The sequence below is a fragment of the Papilio polytes genome, unplaced genomic scaffold (assembly GCF_000836215.1).
Source record: "Papilio polytes unplaced genomic scaffold, Ppol_1.0 DF824135.1, whole genome shotgun sequence".
Classification (NCBI taxonomy): Eukaryota; Metazoa; Arthropoda; class Insecta; order Lepidoptera; family Papilionidae; genus Papilio; species Papilio polytes.
The window spans coordinates 787,513-802,386 of NW_013525069.1; the positions used below are offsets into that span (position 1 = coordinate 787,513).

At 33.2% G+C, this 14,874-nt stretch overlaps 1 protein-coding gene across 1 annotated transcript in view; it reads left to right on the forward strand.

Moving 5' to 3' along the window:
• The window catches only part of LOC106099342 (probable JmjC domain-containing histone demethylation protein 2C), a 99,652-nt gene that overhangs the window by 37,552 nt on the left and 47,226 nt on the right, over positions 1–14,874 (forward strand). Inside the window, exons 4-6 of the mRNA XM_013277864.1 lie at positions 1,618–1,839; positions 6,849–6,933; positions 9,706–9,773. Of these exons, the coding sequence (XP_013133318.1) occupies positions 1,618–1,839; positions 6,849–6,933; positions 9,706–9,773 (375 nt within the window). The remainder of the gene's footprint in view (positions 1–1,617; positions 1,840–6,848; positions 6,934–9,705; positions 9,774–14,874) is intronic.

The window sequence follows — 14,874 nt, forward strand, 5'->3', positions numbered from 1 at the left end:
GACACAGGTGTGCGTTTCCCGTACACGTATGTACTGTAACATTGACATAAATATGACTCGCGCTCGTGCTCTAAGCTTGCTATTGCACGATAAAGAACACACGTTAGGGATTAGCTTTCAACTCTTTAGGGCTAAACAGATTGTAATTGCTATTTCGTTTGGATTATAACCTTCCACGCCATCTGTCACTGTATTTCTTTTTTGTGTCCTCTTTGCCTGTAATAGTTTTTAGGTTCAAATTGTTTTACGATTAAAATCTTGGTTCGTTTAAGTCATCATTGTAAGCCGTTTCATATTTTTTTCCTATAAAATAATGTTATTAGATTGGAAATGGTATACACAAATCAGTGTAAAATTACTCGATAAATGCATGGCCACGTAATTGTCGGATTACTATGTAATAGTAATGATAAACACGCATGTTTTATAGCAAGTCGCCGGTGCGGTGCGGCGGAGCGCGTTGTGCAACAATCCGATAATGTGGGTCAAATTGTTTACAAGTCAACCGAGGTTGCGGCTCGACATATTATTATTTTAATTGCTCTATTTATGGGCATAATGTTCTCGATTATAATTCAGGAATTACACGAGTTACATTAGTAATATGCAATCGCTTATCGGGACCGTAATTGGCATCTTAAGTGCACTCACCTTGTACAAATTTATTCTTTTTTTATCTGCGGCGTAATTAACATTGTTGTTTATTGAATGTTTATTCCATAACTAGCACTTTAGATTACACGTGTCTCATATAGATTATTCATTATAGTAAGCAGAAATATTCTACTTGCTGTATAAGGAGATACTTTGATAAAAAATAACATATTTTATACATTTAATAAAGTTAATAAAGAATATCATCTCACGATCTTAAGTAACATGTGATGTTACTCCGCTGACAGGTGGAGGAAGTTTTGTCATAACAGTAAAATATGGAAATCTAAAACCAGAATATTACCAGAATCGGATCATAAGATATTTATAAAGATGTACAGTTTTGAAATAAAACCTCATTTGATTTCTTATCTGTTCCCCTGCTTACCTCATCGAGACTAATAAGACTTGAAAGGTTATATTTTAATCATACATAGATTAATGTTAATTTATACATATAAATTAAAATGATAAGCTTAATATTTATTACAATTAACATAATCCAATTGACAACATTACTGGAATTTTACCGCTTTATTTAACGTTGAATATTTTTTGACTTATTGATTTTGACAACCTTATAAATTTCTCAACAATTTTGGTTCTCATATAATTTTCTCAGGCAGCTTGCCCTTTTAGTGTTTAAAAATTCAATGGTAATTATTTTAATTTGTTCACAGTAAATTAAACAAGATGTCAAAATTTATTTCTTTCACGTCAAAAAACATAATTTCCTTATAAGTGTGACCATCGACCAATATCATAAATTTTGATTTAATAACATGAAGTCCATATTTCAACGTTCAGTTCGATCATTGTAGTGACAAGAATGATTGTATTAAACCATTCCAAACTAGCATATTATGAACTCGTGCTAGGAAATTTGAGTTGAATCACGACAGCATATGTGTAGCCCAAGCTTTACTTAAATGTAATGAAGATTAACATAATGCATTTTTACAGGACTGGGACGCTCGTCTGGCGGGTTCGGAGGCGGGTGTGGGCACCGACTTGCTATCATCATTATGTGCGGAGTCGGCGGAGTGGCGGAGTGTACAGGATGGCCAGCGTATCCTGACCTCGACGCCGTCAGTGCTGGGCGGCTGCCGCGCTCAGGTGTACCGCGTCGCAGGCGCAACGCAGTGGTACACTGCGGTTATAGTCGGCGTTAATGAGCACACCGGGGTGAGTAATTTCCTGAAGAGTCTACGTTACTTAGAAGTAAAACATTTTTGAATGCAACAAATCGATTATTCAGTCACTAAAGCGAACATTTTACAGCAATTAATTCTGAATCAATATTGAAATTTAGATGTCGTCGTCGTGTTCTTTAATCGTTCTAATTAATGTAAATGAGGAACAGATGTTAGCGACCTATCCTTTCAGATTCTATGATTCCTAATAATCACGTCACAACTTCATAACATAAACCATTATTAGAGTCGTCTACTATAGAGGTTACATTAATTAAATAATTTTATCTTGTGTTGTTAATGTATTCCTTTCTTTTTATGTTATACACCTGAAAACATTTTATGTCTATAAAAAGTACAAGCAGCAAAGAAAACAAAAATAAATAGAAATGAAAGTAATTCTTTGTGTTGTAGAACGAAGTAATATTAGTTTCGCCGGCCTCCAGACGTGCGTGTATAAACTCAGACACAGTGAGCGGGCTTTATGTTCCACAAACAATGGGAAACGTTTCGCTGTAATATTCCCCCGTGTTTGCATTAACCAACCCCCCTTTCCCCGAATCCCGTTACCCCTTCTCTCTGTTTTATACCTAAAGTTGTGATTTTAAAAGCAATGTGCGCCTGTTGGTATAACCTATTTACCCACGCTTATCGTTGTTGTGATATCATCCACACGTGAATTCCGTCTACCATTGTCATTTTGATCACGATATATGATAAAAATATTATGACAGCGAAAATCTAATTTGGAAAGAAAAATAAAGGGATAGCGAGAAGAAATTCAAATACTAGAAATATTTTCCATGTTCAACGGACGACTTGCTTTTGTTTTTGTTCGTTTTTTTTAATTACTGCCGAATATGGTATACTTAAAATGTATAGAAAATTATTTGGAATATGCCCTTAATACAAAATAAGAGTAAGACTTAATTTAGAAAAGATCAATGAGATACCAAGAATTTCCATAGTTCATGGCAATTTCAGTAACTCGGCAATAGATGTCGCTAATTGTTGTACTTTAACGTCGTTAAACGATTCGACGTTGTAATCAAAACAGCAGTTTTGCTTAGAAACAGTCTTCTGCAATGCATCTTAATTAATTAAAATGCGTTAAGAAAACCGAATCTGTATAAATTAGGTATTGGTAAATCTTCAAGCTGAAGATTAGAACATCTTATTGTAGACTCATAATTGACAGTGTAATTAAAATTACACAAAGGTATGTCTTCTTTACTGTATAGACATCCTATAACATAAATATTTGCTTTACTTTACCGATGTTTGCCCTTCAGTACAAGATGATATAAACGGGCATGCAGTCGTAGTCAAGTGACCATATACTCACGCGTAGAGTCGGGCTATTAGAGTGGGCGAACCAACACATATATGGTGCAATTGATTGACTCATTATTCCCTTACTCGTAACAGTATAAACATGCCTTTTCGTAACGTGTTTGTGTTCATAAGTGTTTTATAACGTAGATATTAATAAATTGTATTGTTTTTAAGTTTGTAATATTAATTCAAACTTCGTAAGTAGGAATTCGTTTCAGACAAATGTACTTAGTACTTTTGTTTGCGGTGATCCAAATCATATTCCGGGCATTAAATGCTTCGATTTAAAAATATATCGCCTTTTCCTCTGTTGGTAATTTAAATTAGAAATTTTACATACAATTCGCATAAATCTAGATTATGTTAATATTATCTTATTTCCCCCGAATTGGCGTCTGTTATTGCATTCAGTATAACCGGTTTATCCAACGTTTTATTAATCACTAGACAGTTTAGAATTAATTTTTATACATATTTATGACTTATATTTAAACATGATAACTTGTTCTACAGGATTTTTAATATAAACTGTACTTTATACTTATGTAATGCTTTTAAATTGCAAACTATCACTTAACTATTTTAACCTCAGTATTTAATGTATTTACATTGACTTAAATACTAAGGACTCAAATAAGTATCACATAATATAGAAAGTACATACCACAATGTTATACTTGTCCGTGTTCAATTTCTTATAAAGTACACTATTGTGTGAGGACAAAACTTTCACTAACAATCTGGTTCAATTGTATGTCGTAGAAAAGCTTTCAACTCGACAATAAATTAGTATTAAACGTGACATTGTATCAATAAACGGCAGCTCGTGCCGTGAGCGGGCGCCACCCGAACGGGGGTTGTTTCCCCCTTCGGTTATAACTCCGACGAGTACTTCTGTTTTGCGTTATTGAAACACTTTGTTTTTCTTTCATCTCGTTTGAAGAATACGGACACGAATAGAATAATTTCTAGTTAGAACTACGCATTCTGTTGAATGATGCAAATAATATCATTTTTTTGAACGGATTTCATTGCTTACATATGTTTTTATATACTCGTAAATATAAATATTACTCTCATGTTTTATATGTTTTATTACAAGGATTTAACAATCGTAAGATATGAAATATACAGCAATGGTCCTTGCAAAAGACTTAACGAAGTCACTGAATTATTTACTGTAATCAATAGCCAAGCAATATTTGTTGTTTAAAGTCAAAACGTACACGTATACATAATATTGGCAGTAACGTTATAAAATGTGATAATGTTTTATCGAAACAAAGAACAGAACAACATTTAGTAGTCTCTCCGCAGTGTTGATATGAAACAAATATTACAATTCAAAAGTTTACAAGATCGCCCTCAAAGTTGCAAAGTACTTCAATCTATCTTGAAGTTCTCTAAGTAATTACAGTTAAAAAGTTGAGACGTTAAACAAATTTATACTGCGAATTAGTGAACGACTCGGGTGGTCCGTCCAGACTACAGACGTCAAAGTTTTGAGTAAACCACCCCGCTTGGCCCCTTTCCTAGTTTCACGAGTAACTTTCTTAAAGTTCTCCTCTTACCCTCTTTGTTTCTGCTGAGTTTGCTCCGAACTTTGTCTGTTGCCCTACAACATGTTTATCGGCGATCCGATAAAGCGATGTTGTCTTTTGACTCCTTTACTACTTCTTTAATATTTTTTCAAGATCACAAACAACTTACAAACTTCGATTAGTTCTAAAAGCAAACTGTACCAAAACTTTGTTTTATTATAAACTCAAACTTAACAACTTTGAAACATCGTGTATAAATCCCTCTGAGTTTTATTTAATTTTCCTGTCATGTTATTAATTTTACCAGTAGTTTTTTCTGCCGGCGCTACGGAAACTTTTTATGAGTTTTATTTCACTTATGTATGCGATAAGTATAAGTTAATAATTCTGTATAGGTTATGCTTATCAGAACAATACAAACGTTATCATATAATTCTTCATCCCCAGAAATAGTTACATAAAATGCAGAAGAGAAAATTCCAATAAGCGTTGTGCACGTTTATAAAAAGATCGCATATGCATTGATTCAATTAAAGGGTTATTAATCCCTAACCGGTCGTCTCCCACGTAGAAATGTGTCAGCTCGATGGTACAGTAAATTGCATTTACGACATGTGTGTCGCGACCGCACGAGTGGGGCGGCCGCCTGCCGGAAACTCATTCCACTCGTTAGCTTAATAAGAATTAAAAAAAAAATCAACCGCCGCTCTAGTATACATGCCCTACCTTCAGACATGGCGGCGCTTTTAAGCGTTTTCTTAGGCTCAATCGCCTTTTATAAAGTAATTTTGACTTGTTCGTGAGAATTTCATCAATCAATTAAATAACTTAGTCTTTTTATTGATTTTTAGGTTTATTTTTAGGCAATTTTACGGGAAATCTTAAAATAAATTTCACCTTAATTAGAAAGACTTTTTTATAGTTTTCTTTAAGACGTTTATTATTTTTGTTAGTCCGTACAAACGTTCTTCTAGTCATACTCTAACTACCAATGTTTAAATTTCTCAATTGCAAACACAACATCCTCTCTTTTAACATTCTTGATAGTAACACTGCTAATAATATACGTTTAGTTAGTTAATCAATCAACTATGGTCAGGTTTCCTCGTTTCTCAAACGGACTCTGTAAATATTTAAAGAACGTTGTACGATGAAAGCAATATAAAGCAGACGCGGCATATTTACATGTACGCGAAGCCGTGAGAAAGTTTTAATAGCGATTCACTGAATCTTGTTTGCTCTGATGCGAAGGGATTTCCTGGCACTGTTGGAGTATCTTATTTGTTGTTTATCTTTGGAGATATAAAAGTTACCCCACTTTTATTGATTGTTTTAATAGTGTTATGTTTATAAGTAAAATTGCACAATTTAGGTGATTTCCCAATATCATAAAGGCCCATGTTTTAAGAATTACGTTATCTGAAACGAAATCCTAGAATACGTTCTTGATTTTTAAAGAGGATATAGTGGGAATGTTTTATTCTTGTATGCTGTTTCAATACAGTAAAGGTGTCCGATTTCTGACCACAGGATATACAGCGGTAGACTAATCTATAGTATCCTGTGAATGGAATGCTTAGACCCTTCCTGGTTCAGTTTATCCCTTCGTCCCCACGGACACTTATAGTTATTACATTGTTTAGCTATTAGTTACCGTTCAAGCACTTCGTCGATCTGAAACCGTGTATTGTACGGCATGTCATATTCATTCACTAAAATCTTGATCTCTCAAACAATGGTTAATTTAATTCAAAGAATAGAGTGTTTTATGAATATTCTCTCACGTCTTGTCACTTATGCGACTTGAAAAACAAAGAGAAAATCATGCATGACGAAATAAAAATTGTCTTCATCTACATTCTTTATATAATTTTTGATTCAACAATTGTCAGTCTCATTTTACTAGAGTGAACTAAAATAATAGTAATAATGATTCTACATACGTAAGATGTTGTTTCGTACAAATTTAAAGTCTAAACGGCTTTATCAATTTGGAAGACTGGAGAATTTTCTCGGGTGGATTTTTAGGAGGAATTTTTATGAAATGAAGATGTGATGATTTTTGTTAATTGTTCTTTTTTTAAATGAGTTACTATACGTTCTAATGGTGGTTCTTTTTCCGTAGGAGCTCACAGTGACTGACGACACGGTGTTGGAAGAGCATAGTGAGGACCCCGCACTGGTGCAGATGAGACTTCTCGGTGATGGAGGTAAATTGACTAATACATCTGCCATAAACATACTATATACGATGTTTAAACGAAACTTTGTTTGCATAAACGGTAAATTAAGAAAAGATTAGGGACATTTCAATGAAACTTTGTATATTAGTCAATATAATTTAAATAAGTTGACTCTTTTATTACAATGCATCAGTTTTTTATTAAAATGCTCTACTTCTAAAATGATTGTTTAAAAGTAGGGCAGTAGCTATTTTTGTATTTTAAATTCTGAATGTGCTATCAATTAATTTATCCATTGTCGTGTTAGCATCATAAAATGCAGATGTGGTCTCTGATTACGCTAACTCAGTGAATCAGCGCATTGCGTAACCGGCATCGCATCGGCGACTGCTAACTGCGCCCATTACGCCCGTCTGCAGAACAATGACGTCCGGGTTCACTGAGCACACTACGCTTTATAAACACAATTCAAATGTATTAAACCCGTATTCCACTAGCGTTAAATATCTGCGCAAAGGTGTGCGTGCGATTGTTATTTTTACCATCTGTATTATTTCCGCAAGTGAGGCCACGTTTGTAGTAGAAATAACAGTCGTGCGCCTCATCGGTTAGTGGAAAAGACACGCGCAGACGTCCTTTGCTTACGTTACTTTGTTGTTTTATTGTAATTTAAATAGATAACCTGACATCACAGTATAAATAATAATACGGTGGTTTTATAGTAAAGATATAGTATAGTAAACTTTTGACTCTTTACTCAAGTTTAGTTATAAAATGTTGTCCAAATCTTATGTAATTCACATCAGCCATTCCGTAGTTAGTTTTGGCAAAGTTGAATCGTAGCGCTCAACTAAAAGTAGGACGAATTTATTAAAGTGCAGTTGAACGTTTTTTGTCGGGAATTTTTATGTTTATGAAGAACTATAATATGTTTGGGGAAGTTATATTAATAATCTGTTATTTTGAAAACAATATGAATTTGTAAATGTAGCTAAATGACATTGTAAATCGGTAATCTTTAATGGGACAAAGATTTATATTTAGCTAGCTAAATTTATATATCATACTAATATTATAATTGCCAAAGTTTAGATGGATGGATGTTTGTAAGAGTTTGTAGCCTAAACGGCTTAACGGATTTCGATGAAATTTGGTATATATGTAGAGGATAGTCCGGAACAACACATAGGCTACTCACTTTTGTTTTTTTTTTTAATTCCACGCGAACGGAGTCGCGTGCGAAAGTTAGTAAACCATATGTTTAATTTGACAATTTATAATTGATTTAAATTTCTGACCTTTTGCTTTCCCATTTGCGTCAATAAGAGCAAATATTTAAAAATTCAAGGTTATACTCGTATTTAAGTGTTCGCAATTATATTTCATCCACAAAAATAAGTTAATTAACAAAAAATAACTTCTACGTGGATAACACTATCTTTAGTTATCGAATTACAAAATTACTTCCTGATGTATATTTAATTTTCAATTTTGCTTCAATATAGAGTGAACAACTCGTTTTGATACTTGTATGACGTAGGTATCACAGCTGTTAGGTTACATTTCATTGTTTCTTACAATGTTTGTGACGTATGTCTTAATCAACATGAATCGATGTTGACAAAATAGTTGTTTCAGACGTATTACAAAGAAAGGATTGCGACATTAATGTAAACAGACTTATTATATCCAGTAATAACCAGAAATTATATTTTCAATGCGGAAAGCTTACATTTACGTGGTTATTATAGTTAATTGGTTAAAATTACAGTATGTACGTTTCAAATTGGATCATTAAAAATTATAGATTTTAGCTTTTTATTTCTTGAACTCTGATATTCAGATAAAAATAAATGTTATGTCCAAAAAATATCAAATTTACTTAAACGATATATTTTTTTGATTTGAGAGTTATTACGTCACAATATGGCGCGGGTTCACGGACATTCGTAATTGCAATGCAATGTACACTTATAGGCTTGTTTACAGATAAGTATCACATTTTATCGACATTCATTACATCATATTGTTCACGTGTACGCGTTAAAGTGTATCATCGTTTGTATTATGTAATTATGCAATGTTCGATTTGCTAACAATAGTAAGCATTGCGTAACCAAGTGCATCCGAGTCGTATTGTAACACTAGACGGGAGATAGTGAAACAACGTTGGTATTACTGAACGTATAATTGGATGCTAGAAGCCATACCTAACATGTGCAGTTTATCCCCCGTTATACGTGCCATACTATATGCAGAACAACCACGCTTATTTCTTTCCTCTAATTAATGTGGCTTATCTCAATTTATAAGTAGACCGACAAACTTATCATCTATAGTCATTTAAAGACGAGAGACATGATAGTTCCATTTTCTTAATAAAAAAAATGTAAGAAATCATATGCTTCAGATCATTGGAAAAAATTCAGCGTAATATTATTTGATGTTCTACAAAAATGTATTATTAAGTTTCCGGCAGTTTTATTGAATAGAATCAGTCCCTCTTGAAATATGATAGCGACCCTTATCGAGGTTTGATCTTTACGTGTTATATTTTACTCACTAAGCTCCCCTTTCTAGGGGTTGCAATTCTTTTTTCATCTTTTGAAGTCGCATTAGTGTTTTTAGGTGCCTGGAATTGTTATTATTGACGTTACTTAGCAGTTTCAAGGAATTTTTTGACAGTAAATTGTACTTATAAATGATTTTTATTGTTGTTGTTAAGCGAAGAGTAAAGATTTTCTATGAAATTTCCTTGAGCTCATTGAAGTTGAATTAATAAGATTGCTTTTGTTTCAGTGATCGAGTCTATAATGAGGGGGGAAGTGGTGGGAGTGATGCCGAGAAGATCTCGCTCTAATCTACAAGTGAGTTTTACCTATTGTAAATTATCGCTTGGAACTTTTAATCGATTACCTTCAAATGTAACTAACGTTGGAAAAAACAATCGCAATACTTGATCTATTTTTTTTTTGGCGAGAGCTCCATTTTTGTCAATGTTATACGATGTAATTTAAAATATGTTCAGCTGTTAATTTTTTTAAATATAAAATGTCAAAATCCGCACTCTACGGCCATTACATTTTTCTTTTTTTTAAATCTCATTCAGATTTTAATCAGAAAACTGTTTCATCGAAATTTATATTTTCTCATTGAATAAATACGATTCAGTTCTCATAAAAACTTTGCAAATCTTCATGTTTGTACGCGACCTTATTAAGGTTCGCGAAGCGTTTTGACATTTATCTTTTTAAGGCACCAAGGTGACTAAGTCGCCTGAATGACATAATTTAATTGCTTTCTTTTTTTGGTTTCACAAACGACTGACATTTCAACCTTGTTGTTTGTAAATGTTTTAAATTTATTTTGGGACAGTCACGTTGAATGATTTGAAATGCGGATCATTTATTTTTAACAAACAGATGGTATGGTACACATTTTGCAGGTTTGTATGTATGTTCCATGTATCTTCCATTGTATACCTTCTGTATCCTAATTTTGATTCATATATAAGAGTGGGTTGTCACTATTTCAAAATACTGTTGATGCCATATTGATATTTTCAGCCAGTTTTATTAACGATATAAATAATGACTTTGTTTATTATACAGCTATCAATTTATTTAATTTATTACTTTGTGTATATCAAACAAAACTCATTAGTAAAATCTGTCAGAGAACCAACGCCCAATTATTAAATCTCAAGTATTATATTAATGAATATCGTATTACACATTATATTTTTGATTCCAGATCATTCTCGTTACTATGCATATTTCGACAAACTCGTTTTATATAAAAACGAAGGCCGCGATAGTTGAGTGATCTCGTATCTTGCCTTGATCTACACAATCTGATTTAAAATGCGCATACCCTTGAGCTTGTAAACGCTTAATGATTATTGATACGGAAAGAGAAAGGTTTATGGTGAGAAAGAAGTGTGACGGAATATTTTGACAGTCACGTGTTTTAACCAGGCAAACTGGCCTGAACATATGATCTTTCTAAATCAACTAACGCGACTGGTTCACTGTCTTGTACAGAACCAATTCATTAACATTAATTAATATTATATATCAATTGTTGTTAGCTGCCTGTATTATTGAGCTCCTAATGGTCTTTCAATGTTATTTGAATGAGTTGTAAACCTACTACACAAGATTTAGTATCTAAGGCTCATTAACTATTCTAGGTACATGTAAATGTAGACACTAATGATCAATTCTCGCACAAGTCGCTACAGGTCTGACGCATGCGCAAATTTAACTTGAACTCTCTGGGGCTTGAATCCGCTAAATCTGGTACGAATTCGTTTTCTGTTTATTTTACCTCCTCCCCAATGGCTGAGTTCGATGACGAGCCACGTATAAATAGCTCAAGTGTTTACCGCTATTAATACTATTCCAACAGCATACGAAGCACACTATTTTATTAACTAATGAATAATGTGTTTTGTAAACAAATATAACTTTAGGAATATAATCGTGCACTAGTTGTTATGTTAGTAAGCAATAAAACATTTGTTAAGCATTATACTTTACAATTTGTTAGTAAATCAGCAAACTATAAAAGTGTAAATAGGTCGTACAGATTTTGTGTCAGTTGTAAGTTGGGACAGTGGTCGCGTGCAGTGTGCATACAGTTGCATGCACCGCTGCACTCATTTGAATATTGGACTAGAGACAGTGCACAACTTCCCCGCTAACATTGTTTTCAACTCATGTTATCCCGGTGTGATTTGGTCGCTTTGAATTCTCCACACTGAAAAGTTTAGCGGAAATCTAATTAAATCCGTCCAATGCAGAGGGACTTTATGTAATTTATGTGACGGTATGCTGAAACTGGTTATTATTATTATTATTTTATTATCACAAGAAAGGTTTTTCTTAGACTTCCATATCTGTTTCGTGTAAATTAAAAACCAAGTAACATTATATAGCGTCTAATAATTCCTAGTACTTGTTTAAAATAACCTTTCTTCGAGAATGTTCATTAGAAATTTTCATAAAATTCTCATGAAACGTCGCTCGGTCGTTTGCCGAGGACATTAAACTACGGAGCCGTAGATAGATCACTGTTTGCTTTAATTTTATACTTTGTCTGGATATACAAGGTCTTAAAGGACGACGACTGAAGGCCGCTCGAGATCCTCCTAAAGGTCGGCCTTCGAATTGACCTTTAAAGTAATAACAGTTTACCTTCGCTGAAACCTTTTTGTTTCTAACTTAGATTATTTTTTGACTCTTTTACGTACCCTTTTCATGTTATGTATTATATTTTATTCATTGAATCTTACAAAAATTTATTACTAAACGAAAATAAATATGACATGATAAAACCGCTTACGAAATAAATCGAAAATATTCTATAAAATTTCCTTAAGTGATACTCACTTCACTTTATCAAAAAGGTGTCTAACTATTGCTTTCTTATCGAGCCATTCTCGATTTGCTCATCCATTCGTACTGTAATCGATATTTCAAACTGTTTTATGGAGTCATACGATATCCAAAAAGTCTAATGCTCTATAAATTTTATAATTTTAAATTAGAATTTGTGATTCTGTCTAAACATTTTATAACACTTTACATTGGTAATTTTGAATATACCATTTCTAATCAAATAACATGTCTTGTGAGCTGTCTGTTTGGGTTGGGTCGACGTTAAACGTTTTGGACAAAACAAAAGACAACAAATTAACTGGAACACAAAGAGAATCCACTGACGTCGAGCACCGAGCCCTATCGTCTTCGTGTTGATACGTGATTACTTTGTACTTGTAACAAAATCCCTCAAGCATGTCGATAATATCCTTTATTTATAAAATTTAATTTCAACTTCGTGATGTTTGGAATTATATTTATAGATCAAGATAAACTTACAACCTCAGTTACTTTAACGTTTTTATTGGACTTGTACAAGTTTTCCTGTTATGTTATGCGGGGGTTCCCATGTTTATGTTTTTTTTATATATTTAGTTTTGTTTTATTGTGTTCCTATTTTTTACGATAGTAAAATCGTAGTAATGGCATAGCGAAAAAAAAAATAATTACATTACATTTTATGATCAAGTAGTTGAGAGCACATAAGTAAACAGTGATGTGCGATTTGTCTAGCATTCGTCAATTTTAATTGGAGCGAAAATGTAGCAGCCCATAAAGCCTACAAAATAATACTATTAACCGGAGCGCTGAATACTGAATCGTTCAAGGGGGGTTCAAATTACCGCACGAGTAATTTGTCTGGTTCAGCGACCCCTTTTCGAATGCCCGAGAACACTCCACGCGCCGATACTACAAACAATTCATCTAGTACGATAGAATTGTAGATTATATTGGATTATAGACAGGACGGCTTCACCTTTCTCAAGAATAACAAAAAGCGTTGATCTAAAAAACTCAGTAATAGATATTTATTCATAGGATACGTGCAAATTACTCACAGGAAAATATTAATCAGTTAGATACATAATACAGTTGAAAATCTGTTTTAATATTTGAATGGCGCTTATAAATTTACGAAATTACGCGTTAATCTCGACTAACATTTACAGTAATGTTTCGCCGAAGCAGTCTTAGCTGGAACGACGCCAAACATAATTCTTCTTTCTAATAAATTGTCTCGTATGTTATAACTTTCGTCAAACATAACGATGTTTACGATGAAGCTATTTAAATATCAAGGAAGTCGTTAAAATTGTTAATACGAAATTGCTTTAATTTTTGCAACATGGAATGTACTAAAACTGAAAGATCTTTTAAAGAGTTTTATAATTTTTAGCTATTGAATTTAGAGTTGTATCAAAAAATGGTGGACAGTTTAAAATCCCCCTTCTCTTTAACTTCTTGAGATTTCATATCATTAGATTGATAATTGGTGATGGCCTAAGCTCTTTGTTTTTTTTAAATATATGCTTAATATTAAACAACAGCTTAAAGTTGCATGGCATTAATTATTTTACTGAATAAAGACCATACATTCAAACTTCCATTCAATTCAAAGTTAGATTTAAGTGAAAAAAATGCATTGCATTTTGTCCGTAATAAAATTGGAACGTTATTTTTCCAATTTAATTTTCACGCTGCGCAGTTTGCAATCAATAAAATATACTACACTCTATGCGTTTATTTATATTTGACTTTGACCATTAATATTATAGTCAATAACATTATTATTAGTAATGTAACTTTAAAATAATCAAAATAGCATATTTAGGCTACATATATGCAACAAACGAACTTTTATTTCGAATCGAAAACAAACTACTCGCAGTATTTACTATCTTCTAAGGATTGTAACCAATGAGTAAGTAGCGTTCACTAAGAGATTTTTAAAAACTTGTTGTGATATGATGTCATCAACTTAGACTTATGGTACCATGCCAAGTCCCCTATTAATGTTGTACTAATTTTATCTTGGTCCAATTATTATTAGGACAAATAAATAATCTAGCATAGGTGAGTTCACAGCTACGACTAGATATTTGATAATGACTATGGTGTTTATAACGAAATCGCTATGAATAACTTAAGAGTTTTTACTTGTATTGAAACAGTATAACAATTCATTGAATCAATGGAATTGTACTTATTAAATGACAATGTTTACCGACAAATCGTAAGCATTGTTATGATCAATCAAAAGACAATCGCAAGAGGGTGTCTCGAGCGGTTATACTCGTCAAAGTTTCCAACAACATCGGCCGACTTTCCACCTCTATCGGGCGAGTTAGTTAATGCGACTTCCCGTGTAGATACGGATATCGATCGCGACAAGTGCTGGATGCCGGGGCTCGTCTGGCGCGCCCGCGTACCCGAGCAACCCCATCCCCTCCGCGCCTCATCCTACCGCACACCCCGCTCATCCCGCGCAACCGGCGCTGCTTCTTTACTTTGTTCTTGTTTTGAAGGTTAATTTTTATCGACAAGTTTTTTTTCTATTTAAATTGTCTTTAGTATGCATTAATTT